General features: G+C 41.4%; 1 protein-coding gene across 2 annotated transcripts in view; it reads right to left on the bottom strand.

Moving 5' to 3' along the window:
• IL5RA (interleukin 5 receptor subunit alpha) overlaps positions 1-19,295 on the bottom strand; it is a 33,783-nt gene extending 14,488 nt beyond the window's left edge. Inside the window, exons 1-9 of one of the 2 annotated variants that reach the window (XM_011220651.3) lie at positions 19,168-19,295; positions 17,772-17,899; positions 13,838-13,921; positions 12,153-12,298; positions 11,021-11,159; positions 8,105-8,258; positions 7,843-8,030; positions 5,643-5,788; positions 2,216-2,354 (exon numbers count right to left, since the gene is read on the bottom strand). In XM_011220651.3, coding sequence (XP_011218953.1) covers positions 2,216-2,354; positions 5,643-5,788; positions 7,843-8,030; positions 8,105-8,258; positions 11,021-11,159; positions 12,153-12,298; positions 13,838-13,910 — 985 coding nt within the window. In that variant the 5' untranslated portion in view covers positions 13,911-13,921; positions 17,772-17,899; positions 19,168-19,295. Of the gene's footprint in view, positions 1-2,215; positions 2,355-5,642; positions 5,789-7,842; positions 8,031-8,104; positions 8,259-11,020; positions 11,160-12,152; positions 12,299-13,837; positions 13,922-17,771; positions 17,900-19,134 lie in introns of both variants that reach the window. The other variant, XM_002915941.4, reaches the window with a different exon arrangement.
• Between the last annotated feature and the right edge of the window lie 3,450 nt (positions 19,296-22,745).

A 22,745-nucleotide genomic window follows, 5' to 3' on the forward strand; every position in this document is an offset into this window, starting at 1 on the left:
ATAAATTCTCATTACGGATCACAATTTCACTCTCACACTTTTGTGGTGGACTGAGGGAGTGTAGAAGAAACTTGGGGTGTAGCTTTCACATTTTGAGGTGAGGGAACTGGGAACTGGGACCCCGAGAGGTTAGGCATGGGTCACCAGTTAGGGGCGGCAAACCCCGGGCACACTTATTACCACCTGGTACCCTGCTAAGGTGACAGGAGAGTGCCGCTCCTGAGAGATCTCCATGTAGCCTGAGAATCCTTCTCAACACAGCACGCGAAGCTGGCTCTGACTGCTCGTCTCCTGAGTTGGTATCTTCTGCCATCTCTTGCTTGGGTCAGAGAGCTAGACATTGACAGAGCCATGGTTAAAACCTAGATTTCCTGATCTGTCTCTTTTGCTCTGTGAGTTCTAAACTGTCTACGGTCAACACTGACCTGAACTTCACAATCCAAACACTCAGAAAGCAGTCCTGGCTTCTTAGCCACAGTTCTCATCTTGGTTTCCACCATGTTGGTCTGAAGTCTTTGGACAGCATTTAAAAAAATCTCTGAAGCTCTATGTGTAGCAATGTTGGGAAGACACAGAAGCAGCAGTAATTTGGAGCCAATGAGTTTTGTGCCCTTGGGGAGTAACATACACCGTTAAAAAAAAAAAAAATGTGACCAAATGTAAGTGATGAAAATCAAACTTCTATCACAGACATTTGATAAAAAGGAATAGTCTTGTTAAAAATTTCCTGTGACTGATGAATGTTCTGTTTGTTTTGTTCTTGGCGAGCAAAGTGAATCTACTTTGTGCAGAAGAAGCAGAGTGGCGGGAGGTCCTGCGCATGCCGCCTCTGGAGCCAGGTTGGGGCATCAGGCTACGGACGAGAGGAGGGAGACAAGACTGGCCTCGGCAGAGTTGGGAGGTAGGTGCAGTTGGCCCAATCTTCATTCCTTTTCTCCTTCTTTCCTGTCCCTCTTCCCGGGAAGGCTCATGCTGCCTCTGAGCTCCAGTGGGGGGTTTGGGGGCCATCCCATAAGCCCGTGCTGATTGCACATTACACAAGACTAGGGGGTGCCATTCCCCTTTGCAAACCCCCTTGCAGACTCCCAGTCACACTGCGGTTCTTAGGCCTCTCCTCTCGCCCATCCTTCCATGGAAATCTACCTGCTGTGTGTCTAATCTGACTCACATCCACACAGCCTAATGGGCCACTGCTCACGAATTTCCTGAAGACCCACCCATTAGCCTTAAGTGAATGACTTACATGGAAAATTTTACAACAGGCCTGAAAGAAAGCTCTCCTTAAGTATGCTCTTCAAATGATCATTGAATACCCCATAGGATGAGTGAGAAAGAACATTCACGCGCTGGACCAGCCAGAACCACAAAGTTAGCTCCCAGGATCTCATAATTGTTTAATTTGTTCAGCACTTTGCTGCTTGCAGAATCCTGTCACCCCCTGGCATCCTGCTGAGAGCTCTGGAGCAGGAATCTGTCAATCTCGGTTTGAATCCCGTATCTGCCACTCCCTGGGCAAGCAGAGTTAAGCAGATTGCCTAAACTTTCCAAAGCTATTTTCTCATCTGCAAAATAGGTTTGTTGATAAGATTAACGAAGGTCATGCACGTAAAGCATTTAGCAGTGTTTGGCAAACAGCCATCGATAATTGTTACCTACAGTCATTGTGTTTTATCTCCCAGTACCCTGTGAAGTGGGTGAGCTGGATGCTATGGGCTTTGTCCTGGGAACCCAAGCAAAGTCAGAAGGCATTTTTCCAAGGGTATGCAGTCATTACATACCAAAGCTGGGTGTTACATCCGCGCTGTCTAGGAACGATTCCCATGTTCCTTAAACTGTTCCGTGTTCTGGTAGATTTCACGCAACACTTAACCACAACGTCCACACCCTAAGGCTGCAAGCTTGCAGCACACACAAGAGATAGGTCAGCTGCTTTTTCACTGTCTACTTCTGTCAGAGAACGTCACTGGAAAGCCAGGACACCCAGGCGATGACAAACACAGTGTGTGAATTTTCTATCTTCAAGGTGCAAGGCCACACCTCCAGGTTATGGGATCGCCACCCGAAGCCCAGTGAGCATAGCAACGGTCAAAGAGGCGGTAGACTGACAGAAAATGAGGCACTCTGGACCCACGAGTGAATGTGTACCCTGTCCAGGATTATCTGTTTTAACCATGAGGAAGGGCGCCCGCTTTAAAAATAAACAGAAGATACTTACCCACATATATAGGTTGGCTCCACTCACTCCAAAACCCCATCTGTCTGCACACGGAACTCACTGCTGCTCTCACTTGAATGGAATACTTAGAAATATCATCAATTATCGAGATGAATGTATTCGTTGTCATTTTTTCTGTCTAAACGGGGAAAAAATAGCATTATAAGAATCTCTGGACATGTAATTTAAGTAATACCAGTTATCAGAATGGAAGGTGGTACTTAAGTTATGTGACTCACTGTTACCTGACCCATTAGTTTATTCTAGACTGATTCAGTATGGCTGTGTTGGCAGCTACCTTCCAGGGAAAGCGATCTTATAACCAAAATAAAGAAAAAGTCAATGGTAACACCTAGATGATTTATCTAGGTCCAGTGGATGTTTGCAGATGAAAAGACTGAAGTGGCCAGTAGTGGGACACATAATCCGCCCCCTCCCGTCCCTCCACATTCAGCAGTCTAATTACTCAGCAACGTCACTTGGTCTGCATCCTCTTCAGCGGGCATCAGCAAACTACAATGTGTGGGCCAATCTGGCCGGCTGCCTCTCTTTGTAGGGCTTGCAAGCCATGGATGGTTTTATATCTCTCTCAATGATTGAAAAATATCAGAAGAGTATCTCATGACCCACGAAACTGAAATTTCAGTATCCACAAGTCTTTCCTGCAACACACCCATGCCTGTTTGTTTACATATTATCTATGGCTTCTTCTGTTCCACAGCGGTAGAGCTGAGGAATTGTGATAGAAACCGGATGGCCAGCTAAGCCTAAAATATCTGGCCATTCACCAAAAAAAAAAAAAAGTTTGCTGTTCCCTAATGTATAGGAATGTCTCCAAGTGGAGCCACGGGGACACTGTGATAGAGAAGATGAAAGAGCAGAGTCCTTGAATCTAGGAGAGGGCTGGCTTTGAATCCTATACTCCAAACTACCTGCAAGGCAAATTCCTTGACCTCTCTGAGCCCCTTTTCTCATCTGTAAATGGGAATAACAATACCTAAGCATGGATTATGGAATTAAATGGAAGTATCTTTCTAATTCCAAGTTTAAGGATGTTTTGGGTTGAAACCTATGAAAACTGCCAATATTCAACCCCTTTTGATGAGCAAAAACAGCAGTGTTGGGCAGTTCAGTACAATAATAGGTGCTCAGCAACTGGGGTTTGCCACGGGCAATTCAGGCTCCCGTGTTGCAGTGAGGCTATTTTTTCACAAACGAGTCTTTCTCTGTTACTCTCTACTGGTCAGTGTCCACACCATTCAGCTAATCCTTTATGCCCCAAACCAGACATGCATCCCCGACCCCTGCATCTCACGTTCTTCTGGATGTGTTTCCCCTTGACTTACCCTGCCCCATGACGGCCACTGCCTGATTTATCTTGTTATCTTTTGCTTGGCTGATTGCCAGAGCCATTAGCCCCACTTGCCTGTGCCCACATGGCCCTCTCCACACGCATCCAGCTTTCATGCTGCTACCAAAATTATTCTTTGATTTTGCAGATGCAGTCACAGTTCTGTGTTGAATAAAACTCTTCAGTGGCCTATGGCAGTGGTTTTAAAAAGAGAAACCACTCTTTTTTTTTTTTTTTAAGCAAAATCTCAGTCATTCTGGGAAAAGTCCCAGTGTAGGATCGAGACGACTTATCCCAATGTTGGCTTTATGTCCAGGCCAACTCAGTTACCGACACTGGGCTGAAGGAGCCCTGCTCTCTTAAGCCTTTGAGTTACACCCTCTGCCCAGACCCCTGCCGCTTCAAGTGTGCTTGGCCCATGGATGCGGGCCAGGAGCTGTTGATCACGGAGCCGTGGGGAGGTAAACACAGACATCAAGACCAGGGTGTCAAGAACTCTTGTAGCAATTTGCCACAACATTCAAGCCCATGATCGCCGGGCTTCTCTCAGGGTATATTTGATTTTTCTAGCCTTTCCTTTTTACCGTATTTTCCAAAAGAACAATTGGAAATTGAATTAGAAATCTAATTAAAAATTAGAAATTAGATTAGAAATTACAAAAAGAAAACCAGTCTTTCAGCATAAGTATTTTGGGAAGTGCTGGCTACAGAGGTTGGTCTCCTCTCCCCTCACCAGGCACCTCCCCTTTGTGATTTTGCTCAGTTCTTCTCAGTGGGGGATTGCTTTGCCCACCCCCTCCTCTGGACCTCTACTGGCCCTTACAGTGAGGTGGTGAGTGTCCACTAGACTGGGCTCCTGGATGGCAAAGGCGCTATCCTCCTTACCTTTATACTTCCCACACAGAAACCAGTTTGCAAGTATTGGCTGAATCAAATTGGATGGAATGGAACTCGCTTTGCCGACTATCAGTAAGACGCCAGTGGTAATCTTAACTTGACCTACGTTTTGCAGCTTAGTGACTTCGGGCAGGTGGCTTAATCTCTCTGCCTCACTTTCCTGTGTAATGGGAATGCGAGGGACTTAATGGAGTTACTGGGAAGATGGAATAAATTAGCATAATGAAGCTTGACCCAGAGTTGATGCTTCCTAAGTGCTGGCCGGCCTCTCATTTCCCTGTCCCTTGAACTTTTTGTTCTTTAGTGCTAACGAGTATGTTGCAGTTGTAGTGAAAGATAGAAAACATAAAATTTACCATCTTAACTATTTTTAAGTGTATAGTTCGGTAGTGGTGAATACATTCACATTGTTGTGCAACCATTTCATGCACTCCTGTACCCTCCAATACCGAAACTCGACTCATTAAACAACAGCCCCACGCCCCCCTCCTCCCAGCTCCTGGAAACCACCATTCTACTTTCTGTCTCTCCAAATTTGACTACTCTTGGTATCCCCCATAAGTGCAATCCTGCAGTATTTGTCTTTTTGTGACTGGTTTATTTCACTTAACACGGCGTCCTCATAGTTCATCCAGGTTGTAGGATGTGTCCGAACTCTCTTTCTTTTTAAGGCTGAACAATAGTGCATTGCGTGAATGGATCACGTTTTGTTGATCCGTTCATCATCTGTCAGTGGGCACTCAGGTTGTTTCCTCCTTTTGGCTGTTGTGAATACTGCTGTGAACATGGATGTGCCAATTTCTCTTTGAGACGCCGCTTACAGTTCTTTCGGATGTATACCAAGAAGTGAAAGTGTTGGATCACACAATAATTCTATTTTTTTATTTTTTGAGAAACTGTCACACCGTTTTCCATAATGGCTGCAACATTTTATATTTGCATCAATAGTAGTGCTCATGAGTTTCTATCTGATCCTTTGTGTTACTTTGAACCAAAAGTGTGTCCTTTGAACACAAAGAGCCAGTAAAGCTTGATTTATTTTTACAAAACTTGGATAGATATAAGATACCTTTGACCTTGTTAGTTCCAAGCTATAAGCACAGCTGTCACTGAATGGAATTTTTCAAGTGTTTCTATGAAAATGCTATCATCAAATATTGGAATGATCTGAAGAATTACCTGAAAATAATTTTTCCTTGTGTTGTAAATTTTCACTTCATATTCAAAGCAGTGAACTGGAAAGGCAGAAATGGGTTTCTCCCACTGAATAGAAAGACAGGTTCCTTCAATCTCTGCTGTGACATTCACTGGAGGATTAATTCGATCTAGGTTAGAGAATGAAAGGTCAGTGGTCTGCGGTGATAAATCCAATCCACTCACACTCCTCAGGGGATTTCTAAGATACAATCTTCTCCAGTATCTACCTACCCTCAGGATTTAACTAACTAATCTCCAAGCCACAAGACCCCCAGTGACTCACAGATGACTCCTACATTGTAGCCCTGAAGAGATCTCTACCGGAATCTTAAAGGATTCCTATTCCAAATGGCATTGAATGGAGTCCCTTTCCCCTTCAGCTCATTGCAAGACCCATCTCACTATCCCTGTTTCTCAAGCAGGACCAAACTGGGTCAGTCTCATCCTGGAGAGAAATTGCTCTGGCTTCCACTGAGCCCTGCCTCTACGGAGCCAGGTGTGTGGCCCTGGGTAATAATTTCCTCATTCTGAACTTCAGTTTTGTTTCATTTTATTTTGTTTGCCTTCTTTCAGGTTTGTCTGGGGGATGAAGTGGGAAGCTTCAATGTTCTCTTGCATAAAAAGAGTGGATTGGGCCACATATGTCTTAACTTACAACTCTAGAGTTCTTTTCCCTGACTTATCTCTTGATTGTCGTATAGCCTTGTGATGTGGGTGGAAATTATTCCTAAGTGAGCGTTCTTGTCTTAGGTGATGTGACTTAGATCTCACAATTAATGAATCATAGGGACAAGCTAAGAGTGGGACCTCTCAGTTCCAGAGCCTGCCATTCCCTAAGCAGAAAAAATTTAACTAAGAATGTATTTCTTTTAGTTATATGAGGAATTTATCACCAAGAACTGAAAATCATACAGGAAAATGAATTCCTGTTGTCTGTATCAGGTTGTGTCCATTTTCATATTAATATTGCTTCCTAGGTCCTCCTCAGCCTTTTTAATTACCGATTTTCAGGAAAGTGACACTTTTAGGTCATCTGGGAAATAGACTATTGCATAGAATTGCATAACCTCTTTAGTGAGATGGCTCTGTTAAAAAAAAGTTATATTTCATTTGCTAGAGTTAGAGATAAATCCTGTCCCTTTAAATAATACTTTGCATACTTATAATCATGTATAATTACCAGGCATTGTTCTAAGCACTGCATGGTTATTAACATACTTAATTCTCACAGAAACCTTGCAGGAAGTGTTAATTTCTCCCCATTTCTTTCTGATGAGAAGACTAAGGTACAGAGGAATGATAAGCTTGTCTACAATCCCTCAACTGGTCTGTAGGGGAGCCAGGATCCAAGCCCAGGCAGCCTGACTCCACGGCCCACGTCAAAAAATATGCAACAACAGAAATCTTGAACGTTAGTAACAAGAATGCGATTTGAAAGGCTCCTGATGGGTTTCATTAATTCAAGTATCTAGGATGAAGGAGACTATTTCCATTTTGAGAACCGAGGAAATGAAACCTTAAATAATAAGTTTAGATCTGAGAATCATATGCTGAGTGAAACATTTTCGGATCACCCAGAGGAGACAGACCAGAATGGTAAAGGATCCTAAGAAGAAAGCATGAGGAATTGGCAGTGGGAAGATTCGGGAAGAGAAATCTCAGGATGAGGAAGCTGGCTGTCTTTGGGTAGCTCTGAGACCATCTTGGGAGGAAAAGGATGAGAATTATTTGGAGGTGGTACATGTCCATCACAGGATCAATGGGCAGAAACTTCATGAAATGAGTCAGAGCTGAAAAGGGGCTGCTCCCTTCAACAGTGAGTTCACATTCCTGGTTCAGTGATTCTCCCGTGGTAGAGATTCTGTCCCCCATGGGACATTTAGAAATGTTGGGAGACATTTTGTTGTCACAGCTGGGGGAAGATGCTACTGGTCTAGTAGGTAGAGACCAAGGATGCTGCTAAAAATCCCACAAGGCACCAGACAGCTCCCGCAAGACAGTTATCCAACCAAGAATGTTAGTAGAGCTGAGGTTGAGAAAGCTGGCCCCTGTGATTGTCAGGTAGGGGACAGATGGTCACTTAGCATCAGAAAATTACTCAAACTAGGTGATCTTTATAACCCCTTCCAATGCTGGGATTCTACGATTTGGTTATTTCAGCTTCGAGTTAAGTCTACCTTACCAATTGCATGCAGAGCAAATAGCTGATCAAAAGGCTTGATTGTAGCACGCTTGCTGGAGCCATTAGCATGCACTGCCAGCCAGTCACTCCCTCTGCTACTGATAAAAGTCCTCGGAAACCAGCATGCAATATTTCTCTTCAGTGTATCTTTCTTATACTCCTGGCATTCTTCGGTTGAGGAGCCAAACCTAAATGGAAACACTCATAAGTTTTTAAGACTAGAGGAAACAATGCATTTGCATAAGTAAAAATAGGTGCTCACCTATAGTAGAGGGAATAGTGCGTATCCTCAGGGGCTTCCTTGCCAACCAGCCAGGTACAGTAAAGAGAAACTTGGAATGGCCTTAAGGGATTATAGTTATTTAACGTGGTGTTCGTAGTACACGTTAAATTCACAATCGAGGTTCCAGGAGACCCTAGATGGCCAATAAGATGGTCAAAAATAAGAACAAAACATTGCCACAACAGCTTTTAAATTTTGCATTTCCTCTGAAACCGTAGTGATTGGGAACATCTTACCATGAAAAAAGTAATCATTATCAAAAGCTTACAGAGACCTATTTGCAAAAGGCCAGCTTGCTGGGAGATGAAGCTAGGATTACAAAGCCTGTGTTTCTGGCATTAAGCTTTCTGGCTACTTTGGGTTAAGAGGGTGTGCGTATGTGACATACTTTAATGACAATTTAAGAGCAGGACAAGAGACTGTCATTCAGAGCTTGGGGCCCAGGAGCCTTGATATTTTAATGCCACATTTTTCAATAATGAGCTGTGACACTTTGAAGCCCACTATTATGGGCCTCAGTTTTTCCAGCTGTAAACAGGGGTGTTGGCAGAGAAAGGTCTCCAGTGCCACTTTCCATCCTAGAATTGTGTGATTCATTAGGTCACACCCAAATATGTCCTGAATAACAGAAATTGCTGCTCTGAGGGAAGGGGGTGCTGGCAGCACGGCCAGATAATAACACTTCCTCTGGTGCCTGGGTGGCTCCGTCGGTTAAGCGGCTGCCTTCAGCTCAGGTCATGATCCTGGGGTCCTGGGATCTAGCCCTGCGCCGGGCTCCCTGCTCAGCCGGGAGCCTACTTCTCCCTCTCTCCACCCCCTCTCTTCCTCTCTCTCTCTCTCTCTATATATATATCTCTGTCTCTCTCAAATAAATAAATAAAATCTTTAAAAAACAAAAACAAACACTTCCTTGGAGACTCCATGCACACTAGCCTGTTGAATTCAGCTTTACTGTGCAAAGATATTAAAGGAATCTTGCAATTTTTCACCAAACATACTATGTTCATTTCACGTAGGATTTGTGAAGATTTGACTGGAAAGCCTTGTTTTCATTTCAAACCACATTGTCACCATGTTAACTGGGGCTCTTCAGAACACACTGTGGTGACATTGACCTTGTGTTGCTCACAGGGAAAAAACACTTTAGGCCGAGGGTCTGGGAGGACCGCATCAAAGTGAGAGCCTTTAGATTGAATCTCAAATGATAGAAGGGTCTTTGTAGCTTAGTTTAAGTCAACCCTATGATCATATATATCACTATCAGCCAGCAAAGTTCAAGGGAGAGAAGAAGACAGACCTCTTTTATCGGCAGAGAAGTTGGACAAAAGGGACACTGACTAGTTTGTGTTATTATCATGCACGGTCAGATAGGTTTTTTCTATATATTCATATACAACAAATGTACATAGACTGATGTATATGCCTTGTACTCAATGTACTGTCCATGCACTAAATGACCAGATGTTCCATGCCCAAGTATAGTTTGTAGACTCCTATAATTTGTTTGTCTCCCACCTCTCTTCTGAGGAATTATCTGGTATGAATTCTGTTTGATTCAAGGGAGAATTAATTTTTCATTCATGTCACTGTATACTGGCATGCTCAGAGAATAATTAGAATTGCAGAAAGGTAATTCTGAAAGATGCATTACAGGTATAGTCCTGTTACTTATTGAGACATGGAAAAGAAGTTTAAGGTAAGCCACACAGAGGTCTGTATTTGTGATCTTGCGTCTACCTTGGGTTAGTCTCTGAACTTGGAATCAAGGCCATTGTGAATTGACTGCTCTGTGGTCTTCGCAACATGTTATAGTGAGTTAACAGGAAGATGTTCACAGTGCTGTTCTCCGTCCTTGACACAATTTAGGGGGTATGTAGCCTTTTCATTCAGTGATGTGACAAGACCACAGTTGGATGATTGCCTGTGGGACAGACTGACAAAGACAGCTGTTACTGGAACTTGGTGATCCTTCTCTCTTTCCCTGGTGTGTGTGTGTATGTATGTGTGTGTGTGTGTGTGTGTGTGTGTGTGTCCAAGGGCTTAATCACAAGTATCACTGACTCTACATATTAGATACCCTAATTTTCTATCAAAGGACAATACAGACAGTGGGTGCTGTTTCTCCTTTTTCATCACGGTGGGTTGTTCTGTGTTGTGGCCTTCGTGAACCATCAACAGCTTCCTTTATCCATTCGGCATTCTAGCAGGGCTCCGCAAACGTGACAGGAGGAACGTGCACTCTCGTTCTCCTGGCTCAGTAAAGCATGAGCCACCGTCCCTGCCCCCAACAGGCTCGTATGCAGAGGCGGCAGGGAATATGTGTACTGTATTATTTGTGAGAGAGAATGGCGGACGTGCCAAATGCGTAAAACAGCCCGTGAATGGGTTTTGAGGAGGAAGGGCAGCCTTCGGTGTACAGGACAAAAAGTAGAAGGGCTTTTAGAAGAGGTACAACTTGATTTGGGCTTTAAAGTGTGGGAAGGATTCAGAAAAGCAGGTAGAATTCAAGGAAGCAAAGCCTCTGAGGCAAGAAGAAGCTGCTGTGTGGGGCTCAGTGTTAGAAATCTGAGAAAAGCAGAGGAATCATGTTGGGTATGGTTGGAAAATGTCTTACAGCGCAATCACGAAAGACCTGTTTGGCCCTGATTTTGCTGATGACCCTGTGACTTTGGAGCAGGGGAGGGAGAAACGTAAGCTACGTCTGCAGGGATATACTGGATGGAAAGGGGGGGGGCAATAAGTAATCACAGCCGTGGTTAGGGTGTTGATGAGGAGGAGGAATCCTTGGCAGGAACTGCTGACTGACTATGGAAAAGAAAAGCCAGTTACTTTTCCAACTTTGCCTGTTCTGCCAAGTCAGGAATACAATATGAGGCTGTTAGGAGCCTGCCTTACCCGGTGGGGCTTTAAGCTCAGCAGAAACCCAGTCGCTTGCCAGGAGGGAGTGGCCATTCCATGGGATGGTCTGCACACTTGCTGAAAAGCCTTGATGAAGAACGGTTACGCGTTTGCTTTCAGTGTTTCTGGTTTCATACTAAAAATAAACCCCACAAGTCATGATACAGAAAAGGGAAAGAGCATTAAGAGAGCTATTTTAATCCAATAGGCATTTTCTTCCACTTTTCAAATGGCACGTAAATAAAATGCAATTAACTAGTTTGGATAGAAAAACCTTAAGCACGTGATTTCACAGGTGCAAATATGCTTATCCCCAAACTCATAGAGTTAGGTAAACACGTACAGCTTTTTATACACCATTCATACCTCAACAAAGTTGCTTTTAAGAAATGAGCAAGTAAATAAATGACCCAATTGTAGCACTTGTGTGTTAAAAAAAAAAGTACAATGATAATATAATAATTCTTCAACGATACATGAACACATTAAAAACAAAATAGTATGATTAAGGCTCATATTCACTTCAGCCATCACCTCTAGTCCCAGTCTCCTCCCCAGAGGTAATATTCTAAGGGAGAATTCTCTAGAATTCCATATTGACTGAAAAAATAGCTAATACTAATCACTTCTCCCTTTGTTTCATGTTACTGCACATCTCCTAGGTATCGGGTTTTTTAACATAAACCCAGCAGTGGGATGCAGCAAACTGGCGTCTCTGAGACCTATAGTGACTGGCCAAGGTTGCCATGGCAGGAAGTGACTGAATTCGGATTCGAACTTGGCCTCTCTGGTTAGGCACCCTGCTGCCTTCCATTTTACTCCACTGCTCTTTTCTCTTTGCTATTTTCAAGTATCAAATCCATTTTGCCTTCAAAGTCACTAAACTTTCTTTTCTTGGAGAAAGAATCGGGGCAAAGTTAAAATGTTCTGTGTTGCTATCAAATGCTAAGCCACACACATGACACTAGGTCATGGTCATTTTGGCACCCTACTCTGCTCAGAGTCAAACAGAAAACCCTTGAGTCCTTTTTTTTCTTTTTTTGTAACTTAAAATTTCATTTAATAGGGAAAATGCAGTCAAAGTTCAAACTGACTCTAAATAAAGATGACTGTCAGAATAAATACTTACATCTTCTTCTTGCGGAACATTTATTCTCACGCGATAGCCTAGCTCGACATTCTTTGGCTCTTGATCAGGATTTGGTTCCCAGTGTAAAAGAACTTGGGCTAGACCAATAACTTTGATGGTGAAGTTGGTAGGTGGGAGAAGTAAAGCTGTTGATGGAAAGGAGCCACTTGATGTTCAATTGTACAGACGTAGCACTTTGAAATGTTCAAGTACTTCAGTGTGTAGTATAGGATTTTATGATTGTTAGAGTGCATGATACTGAAGTAATTTTGGAAAAAGTTGCTTTAAAACTTCTTTTAATTCATTATCTTTCTAACTTTGCCCAGGTAATTCCCTATACCACATACAGGTTTTTTTACTGAAATATGAATATTTTAATATATCATTCATTACAACTATAGATTTCAAACTGAGGGCCATTGTCTATAAATTGGCTGGAAAAACTTTTGGTTTGTAGCTAGAATTTTTTTTTAATTGACATGGAAGAAAATAGGATAGAAAATATCAGGGTGCATGAAACGTAATTACTATTTCATGAACCTCTTGTTTCCGCTACAGGAATGTACTTAAATATTTGTATTTGCACTGGTTCTTGATGTAAAATTAATTTATTTCTCATTATGATTCAAAGTCAAAACAATTAGTGAGCCAAACTGCTTAGACATTAATAGAAAAGAGGTTTTTTTTCTTTGAACCACTGTTTTCAAAATGAAAACTTCCCTTTAAATTACAAAATCAAAATCAATGCCTGTTCATTTTAGGAATTTTGGAAAGCACGGGTGAGCAAAAAGAAAAAGAAAGAAAAATTACCTCTAATCCTGCAACTGAGAATAGTGTTAATATGTGATATATTCATTATTTTTTGTCCTTGGCATATGTTGCTACAACTTGTTAAATTGTTTCCTAAAACTAGGACAATATTGTACACACCATTAGAAACTGACTTTTATTTATTTACTACATGGTTAAGAGATTTCCATTGACCTTTAATTTTCAATAGCCTTCTACAACTCTGTGTCTGTACCTGCCACATACAGGACTTGCAGGGCTCTGTCTCTACCACACTGTCCATTATGGCAGCCACTAGCCATGTATAGCTGGTTAAATGTAAGTTAAACCAAATGTTCATTACCTTAGTTGCACAAGCCGTGTTTCAACTACTCTGTAGTCACTTATGTGTAGTGTCTACTCCATTGCACAATGAGGATAAAGAACAGTGTCCTTATCATGGAAAGTTCTCTTAGGCAACACTACATACAGATCATGTGATAATTTCCTTTTCTTAGACTCTGTCCTTATACCAAATCCATAGATCAACAAGTTTCTGAACTAAAACATAGTGGATGTTTTTTATTCTTTGGCTGTGAAGACTTGTAACCAACCTCTTGTATGGGAAGGCATCCCATATGTGGTCACCAGCTCCAGCTCTATTCCATAGAGCCCATACACCCACACTCAGGATTCCCCTTTGTAGCGTAAAATTGGCATTCCAGCCAACTTTGCTTTCTTAAAGTACAACATGTTTAAAAAGTTCGTATTCTGATAAGAATAAATACTCTTCTTTTAAAAATGCGTACATAATTTCCTAATTGAGGGATTATTTAGGAAAAAAATAATGCTATCATTTTTTGTAATGTATTTTTTTTTATGAAGAAACACTAGTGAACTTAATAGATGGTACCTACATTTTTTATCAGGAAGTAAGTCTGCTCTTGGTATCACCGTAGCCCACAACAGAATGAGTAATGCAGGCGCCATGATATCGCATCCTACAGAAGACAGGAGGATGGAGATTCCAATCACCACCAGTTGCCACTTTTAAGAAAAACTGAAAGCTACCTTTTTTATGTAAAATGTAGTCAATTTCCCATTTAACAGTCACGAACTATCCATTATGTGCTAAAAATATAAATATGAACAAATCTTGGGTTTTGTCTTTAAAAAGTGGATCTGTAGTCTGAGGGGCAGGATGAAATGTAAATGAATAATTGTAGTCCAGTTAAACACTGCTGCAATAAAGGTGTGAATGGGGCACAGTAGGAGCCAAGAGACTTCTGAATTAACTCCGGAAGGATTAACTAGAGTGTTGTTGTTGTTTTAAGATTTATTTATTTTAGAGGGAAGGGGTGGGAGACAGGGAGAGGGAGCAAGAGTCCCAAGAAGACTTGGAGCTGAGCACAGAGCCCAATGCGGGGCTCGATCTCATGACTCTGAGATCACGACCTGAGCGGGTCATGCATCCAACTGAGCCACCCAGGCATCCCTTAATTGGAGTTCTTGACACACAAAGTGGAAAGGCAGGCTTGGTGGAATCCACAGTGAGGGCAAAGCCAGAAGAGCAGAAATTAAGTGGGTGAGGTCGGGTACTGAGCAGGAGACCAGAGCAGATCTTTGAACAGTAAAAATTCTAGGCACTGTTAATCAGATTGAAAATAAGCACCATTCCAATTTTCATTAACAAGTATTTAAATATGGGCCAACATGACAAGAAACTTAAATCTAAAACAATTTGAATGTGGGAAAGAGACACTTTGTATCACCAACCTGGTATACATTTATGGTACTTTGAGCTTTGGAGAGGTTAAACATTTTGATGAATCCAAATAGGGGCAGGCCATCAAAGGAATTAAAAACATAGTTACAGGCCTGAAGAAAATAAAAACAGTTTTGCTATCTACTTGAAACAACTGGACAATGAAACCTAACCTAGAGTAGTACTGTTACAATAACTCTGCGTGGCAGTCTGGAAAGCGTGAGTGTTAATTCAGCATCTTGTTGGACATGTCCTCGAAGAAGGGAGTGGATATCTTGTTGGGAATTCTAGATTAGAAATATTGAGGGTTTCCTCTGAAGATATTGAAAGGCATTTTTCATATGGACCAGATTTTAAGGAACAAAGAATTTTCACAGCTTCCCCGTGTTGTGTGCTACCCTGGCTTTTACAAAGTAGTTCTTCTTTTTATCTCTCACCCCCTTCCTTTGATTCAGTGGGTGGCCCACATGGGTATCAGCCAATTGACAATGAGGAAAAGGAGTCTGAGAGCTTAAATAATTTTCCAAAATCAAACAGCCAGTAGATAATGGAATTTAGACCCAATCTCAGATTTTCCAACAGCAAAGTCTATGTTCTGTACTAATTTAAAAAACTTCTAGGTTTCAGTTTAAAAATTTATTTAAAGAGGAGCACCTGGCTGGCTCAGTTGGAAGAGCACGTGACTCTTGGCCTCAGGGTCATGAGTTTGAGTCCCACATTGGGTATAGCGATTATGTAAAAATACAGTATTTTTAAAAAATTTACTTAAATGAGTTGGTATTTAGTAAATATAATGGTTGTAGAAGATAGACTTTTGGTTAAATGGCGAAAAAAGAAATTCTTAATTATTATTTTTTAGCTTACTATTTAACCAACTTCTTAACTTACTACTATCACTTTTAACTTTGTAATGAAATTAGTAAAATATCACAATATAGAAGATAGCAACATCATATAAATCAACTTCTTTTTCAAATAAACTTAAGTATGGCTAATCAGAATTGTGCTACTTTTGATAAAAATAATTTTCTCTTACTCTGGTCCCACGCTGTGTAGAAACAGAACTTTAAAAATGACAAGGACAATAAAAAGCAGGTATTTTAATATTTCAAGTTTTTCAACAAGTAAGAATGTTACGGAGTTAAAGGGAAGCATTAGTAATTTGCTGAGCCTAAGAAGGAAAGATTCAAAAATAAAACCAAAAAAACCCTTAACAAATAACAACAAAGACAGTTTCCTCTGCAAGTTAAGAAGGTTATGTCTTTGAAACGTCAGCATTTCCTGAAATGATGTTATGTATGCTCTAACTTTGCACTAATTGTCATTAAGAGGAATTCTAGGTCAGAAAAAAAAAATGCAAGATTGATATTCCCTAGTGCCTTGTACTGACTGGCAAAGCAAATAGTATGTTATGACCAAACACCTATCTGTCTTTTGCTGTTAAGTAATTGAAGAGATAAAACTCAGTGGGAAGATAATTCAATATTTTACATAACAAGCACCTTCCCCTAGAATTTGTTACTTATTCCATTCCGGCATCATAGCTGCTGAAAATGGAATTATTTTTCATATTCAATCACTCAAAACTTTTTCAATGTTTAATTTTTTTTTTTGCTATAAAACAGCCACTTCCCCCCCACATCTCATTGTGATATTTTCCATTCAAAAAGGTGGCACAACAAAATTAGATGTCCTATAGACAACACAAGATACTCAAATAGAAGTCAAAACCTTAGTGAGAATGACGATTTTTTGTGAGCCAGATAAATTCCCCCCAAGACTGGGTATTACTAGAGCTTTGGCAGTTGACCCGTGTTTTCCGTAATCCTGTTCATCCTCTGCTCTGTTCCCTGAAAGCTCCTCCAGCCTTTGTCCGTGATCCCTTATTATTTCTGGTCTCAGGCATAGCAATTACCACTGCCGGAAAAACAACCCAAATCTCTCTGCGCCATGCTTTTAATCCAAAGGTATATTGTTAAATAGATGTCAACCGGCAAACTTTCACTGCACAAAAACAGAGCTACCTCTCTCGCTTAAAAATATATATATCACAATGACAATATGATCAACTACTTCTCATGGCTACCAATTAAAATCCGCAAGAAAGCTATCAAGTTGTTAAAATAACACTCAAATTAAGCAGAATGGGCCTACTTACAATCATCACAAATACAAACTCAGACTTCTTAGAAATATCATAGGCTACTTGTTCAGGTGACATTTCACTGAGTCTACCTAAAATTCCTCGAGTGCCCTCTAAGAATCTGGCTTCTGGTAAGTGTTATATTGGAAATTTGGGAGAAAACAGGAGCACAACCTCTTGCACTTAGATGTTTGTAGAAAGTTTTGGCAATTGGCAATGGATTTCCCCAGTGTTCCTAAGAATTGGTCAAAATCTACCGAAGTTCAGACTTAAGAATATTTTCCCCTCTTTTTTTTCTTTTCAACTTTTTTTTTTTTGCCCGGGGCATTTGTTTTATTACCAAAGTTGTATATGCAACCCTGTTTTTAGAGCATTTTTGAGTCACTTGTGGTGACATCTAATTCCAGACTTGACCTCAGTGCACAGAAATTGAAAAGCAACTGAGAGGATTCATGCTCTGTTAGGCTCTTAGAAGTAAAGAGTATAATTTTTTACTTCCTCTTTTGTTCCTGTACAGTGTCAGCAATAAAACTCATATCTTGAGGGATGAAGAATAAATAAATAACCCAAGCTGTAAAATGCAAGTGACACATTTGGCATTTAGGTATATTGCATTACCCCCCCCCATGAAAATCTGTGCAAGCTTCCTAAAAATATAAATGAGTGATAAGGACCACATAGAATGCATGCAATTTTCTCTTATTATTCCTGGATTTTGGTCAATTTTCTGAAATAGTCATAAAATGTAAGTCATGCGTTCAAATTGTTGCCCTATACATTCATAAACAATCTTTAGCCAAGGTAGGAACAGTGCTTCATTGGGAAAAGGAAGGAAGAAGGACTTTGCTGCTAATCTCCCAATGGTGGTTAAATGTCTCCCAGCTAATCCCATGTGGTACGATTTGCCAGCCCGCATCCGTGCTCCCCCCGTTCCTGGGCATACCTGCCTCTGGCAATCCTCTTGTTTCCAATGACCATGCTCAGTAGCAGAGGGCCGGGACCAGATCCATCGTCTCTGTGCGTTTGGCTGCAGCCCCAGCACCTAGCTCAGTGACAGGCACACGGCAGATGCTACACGTGTATAGAATAGAGGCAAATTAATACACTGCCCTTACCAAGTCCAGCTCTGCAGGCTAAAGCTAGCACGGGGACAAGGTAGACCAGAGCACAGCAGGCTGGGGGCATGTTAACAAGTCTGATCCGTTTGGGGGGAGGTGTGATACATTTGGTACCTTGCCTAAAAATTTCCCCAAGTAGCATATCGTGTAAGAAAACAAATGAGGTGATTTGATTTCCAAATCTTTATAATGTCTTGAAAGGCAAACTTCTAACAAATAGCTACATACCTTAATATATTTTTCAATAACTACAAAAGAAGACATAACCTTTCACGCAAAATAAAAATTGTACCAGGTAGTGAAATTTTTGTCATGATAATCCATTAAATTGAGTATCAAATACATTAATCAATATGGTTATAAAAGCGGTCACTTTTCACGTGTCTATGAATGTTAGGCTCATGGGGTATTGAGGGATTTTTTTCTTTCTTTTTAAAAAATTCTTCATTCAATCCATTTCTCCTGGATATATAAAAATAAATTCATATTGCTTTGAGTAAATAATTAACAAAAGCAAGTGAGATATTTCAGCTATTTATGTTTTAGATACTTGAAATTATTGTACATCTCATATAAAGTCAAACAATCTTGAAAAATTCCAGAACCCCCAGGAGAGACAAAAAGCAGAAGCCTTAAGTTAGATGCAATGCAATCATCTCCTTTTTGCTGTTGTTCCTTAATTTGCAGCTTTCTTAATTAACTCTGAAACGTCTTCAGCAAGATACTCCATTAACTGCTACACCCTGTTTTCTCACCTCAGGTATTTTCTAGGAAATCGTGGCAGAGTATGTATTTGCCTTTTAACCCCTAAAATATCTGCAACAATGGCAATCAAGTCCCCTATATAAGGATCAACAAAAACCGTAGGTGTCTTGTTAATATGACTCACCTAGCCATGGATTTGCCCTCCTCGGTTCCTTAGCTGAGTTACAAGGACACAAGAATAGAATGCTATACCCAGAATAGATATGACCTGCCTGATAGACGTTTTATAGCACCGTTATTAGTTCTGACCCTGTTAATAATAGTTATAAGGGGTTTTGTTTCCCCTTTTTATTTAAAAATTTGCCATATATTTAGAAATCATTATTTCTCCCTTTCCCTATCCACCCCCCTTCCCCATGTAATGAAATTCTTAGGAGTTGGAGCACAGGGTAATCTTAGAGGGGAAAAAAGGCATTTGCTCACTTTGCGATGAATCAGCCTTGGATCCCCACTTACTGAGAAGTGCAGTGGCCGTGCCATCAGGAGCAGCTGCAAGGGCATTGAAAATGAATCTTATCTCTGGGTGCACTTTTTGACTTAGAGGCGGTTCTTCTTTACTGTTTCATCATCACAGCTGTAATGGTTACAAACTGGCAGGCAGTTTGCTTTACGGTGGGATGGCAGCTCTGCTTCTCTAAGCACATACCCAGGAGCATTTGTCAGAGCGGCCATGGACCGAGACTCAACAGCAACTCCCCAATGAATGAAATGAAAGGATCTCTCTTGTCCTGATAGCCACTATCTGATAACGGTCTTGTCTGCATTTTCATTCTCTCTCAAGATGTTTGGCTCTGTTCGGGAGCTGAAAATAACATTTACCCCACGGTGACAAAGTCAAGTTTTCTGTGGATACTCTCAAGTACTGTGTTTCTATGTTCTGTATATGCTTCATTCAGCTTCTGTCACCAGCACAGCACCAGGCAGGAGTGGACAAGAAGCATGGGGCATGAGGAATAGGTCTCTCTCCCTGCTGAGCGTGAGCAGCACTTCTCAGTCTGAAGAGGACGCCTTAGCCTTTCTCTTCTTTGTGAGCAGGTCCTGCACCTGCAAATACTTGTGTGTGTCCGGGGCACGGAGAGTTTCCGAGTGTGGTAAACTGCTGGCAGCTGTAGCCTGGCTCGTCCTGCACCAACTGTGACAGACTGCGGCCTGGGGTGTGCGGCATGCCCCGGACCTTCTCCCCGCCGCCCCCCCCACCCCGCCCCATCAACTCCCACTCCCAGGTTCCGGCAGAGCGCCTCCGCTGTCCTGGGGATGCTCTAATTGAAATACACTCAGTTGCATTTTCCTTTTCTTTGTTCCATTTCTGTCTAGGAATTTTGAGGTGACTGACTAGCAAAGATAATTTTTTTAAAAGATTTTATTTATTTATTTGACAGAGATAGAGACAGCCAGGGAGAGAGGGAACACAAGCAGGGGGAGTGGGAGAGGAAGAAGCAAGCTCATAGTGGAGGAGCCTGATGTGGGGCTCGATCCCATAACGCCGGGATCACGCCCTGAGCCTAAGGCAGATGCTTAACCGCTGTGCCACCCAGGCGCCCCGCAAAGATAATTTTTTTTAAAAATGTGGCCTAGAGTATGAATGGCTAAGAATAGCACTTATTGGGGCAGCTGGGTGGCTCAGTTGGTTAAGCGTTTGCCTTCGGCTCAGGTCATGATCCCAGGGTCCTGGGATGAAGCCCCATGTTGGCCCCCAGCTCAGCAGGGAGTCTGCTTCTCCCTCTCCCTTTGTGTGTGCGCACTCTCTCTCTCTTGCTCTCTCCCTCTCTCTCAAATAAATAAATCTTAAGAAAGAAAGAAAGAAAGAAAGAAAGAAAGAAAGAAAGAAAGAAAGAAAAGAAAAAAGAAGAGCACTTATTTTATTAAGTATCTGAGCCCAGTACTAGTCATTGCCTTTGTAAGGGGACCTCTACTTAGCCCAAGGAGCTGAGTGACAATGGCCTATGAGAAGCCAATGCAGGAAGGAGGAGGGGGAGCAAGGACTGGGAGGCTATCGCCAGGCGAGATCAGTTCTGTTTGCAAGATGAGGAAACACAGGTACCTGAAGGAGACTTCCAGGAGACTGAGCGTAGGTGATGTGCAAGGACAGGGAGTGGTGTTCTTAAGGTATCCGTTGTAGCAATTGCCAAAATGAAACTGGATCACTGGTTATTGGATGGCCTGAAAAAATGTGATTTTCCCTGAAAAGGGGGAAGTGGCAGAGAGAGATCCATTTATTTGCTGAGAAGCACCCAGAGAAGTTGAGACAGAGTGTCTACCTCTAACCTACTCTCGGAAGTCCTGCACATCTAATTTTAGATGTAGCGTACTTGTCACTATAGAAACCCTAAAAATAGTTATTAATCATTGTGAGGGCCATAATTTCTGGCTTCAAAGTCTGATTTCATGTTCTACTTCTTATATTCACTTACTCAAGAAGTATTTATTGAATGCAGCTGTGCACAGTGCCAGGCACTGTTCAGGACATAAAGAAAATTAGATCTGGCTACTACCCTGGATACCGTCTTCTTGGATATATGGTCTTTTATCAACTACGTCAATAATAATTTTTAAAATGTGCTCACATTTGGTCTCCATGTCGTATTTCCACTGTAGCTTGAAGGAAAATGAGGGCTTTGTATAGTTTACTTTCTGGGGCAAGTTTTCTTCTTTAGAATAAACTGTAAATGCCCAAAGATAGGATAATGGAGCATGCTGGAAGAATCCCCCCAATTTTTTTAAAGGAAATTCAAATTTGCCTGTATTCTTGTAGAAGAAAAGCAAACTGGTTCAGCCAAATAGTACAGGTGAAAATATGAATAAGGTGCCAGGAAGGAACCCAGGATTCAGTGGTTCCACATTGGACTCTGGTTATAGAAACTTACTGAAGGTGTCTATTTCTAGGAATTCATTCCATGGAATGTGAATGGAGACCAAGATTTGTATGAAAGAAAAAGAGTGAAATTCATTATACTTTTCTTATAATAGGAAAAGTAATATGGGGATGGTTGCGAGAACTGTCAAAGGTTGAAACAGATAGATAATAAAAGGAGTGTTTATTAAGAACTTTTAATAATACTGGGTATTATGGGAAAGTGTTAAGTAAAAACAATAGAGCAAGTATACATATATAGATAGATTTCTTTTACGATCTCATTTTTAATCAAAAGACCCAACTGATAGGAGCGGTTATCTCTAAGTGGTAGGTTATTAGTTAGCTATTGCTACAGAACCACCGCCCACAAACCCCGCAGTGGTAAACATCGATAAGCATTTATTTCTAGCCCAAGTGTCTGAGTTTTGAATAGACTCTGGGTAAATGGGGCTGGGCTCCAGATCACAAAGTGGGGTCACATGTATTCTACACATCTGTCATTCTCTTGGAACCAATGGCTACCCAAGGTGGATACTCTTTGATGGTGATAGCAAAAGTGCAAGAGAGCAGGACCAGCTGTGCAAGCCTAGTTCAAGTATCTCCTTATGTCACATTCACTGACATCCCAAGAATCAGAACGGATGACACGGCCATCCGTGAGTCAAATGGACCCAGCCCACAGTCTACTCCACCCACCATGGTGAAGCCATGGCAAGGGTGTGGACGTGAACAACTACTAGAAGGCAATGAAGAATTGCAACCAATGGCTCGTCTACTGCAGTGGGATTAACATGTCCCTTAATTTTCTTCTTATGCTCCTATATATGCAAATATTTTATTCTGTATAAATGCAGGGGGAAAAAGTATTAGAGACACACAGAGTAGTGGAATAGAACTGAGAGTCCAGAAGTAAGCTGTCACATATATGATTGATGGATTCTTGACAAAGATGCCAAGACAATTCAATGGAGAAAGGAACAGTCCTTTTAACAAATGGCATATAAATATGCAAAAGAATGGTGTTCAACCCCTACCTCATACCACGTACAAAAATTAACTCTAAAGAAATCAAATACTTAAAAGTGAGAACTAAAACTATAAAACTCTTAGAAGAAAACAGAGGCAAAAAACTTAGTGACCTCACATTAGGCAGTGGTTTCTTAAACATGATCCAAAAGCA

The sequence above is a fragment of the Ailuropoda melanoleuca genome, chromosome 4 (assembly GCF_002007445.2).
Source record: "Ailuropoda melanoleuca isolate Jingjing chromosome 4, ASM200744v2, whole genome shotgun sequence".
Lineage (NCBI taxonomy): Eukaryota > Metazoa > Chordata > Mammalia > Carnivora > Ursidae > Ailuropoda > Ailuropoda melanoleuca.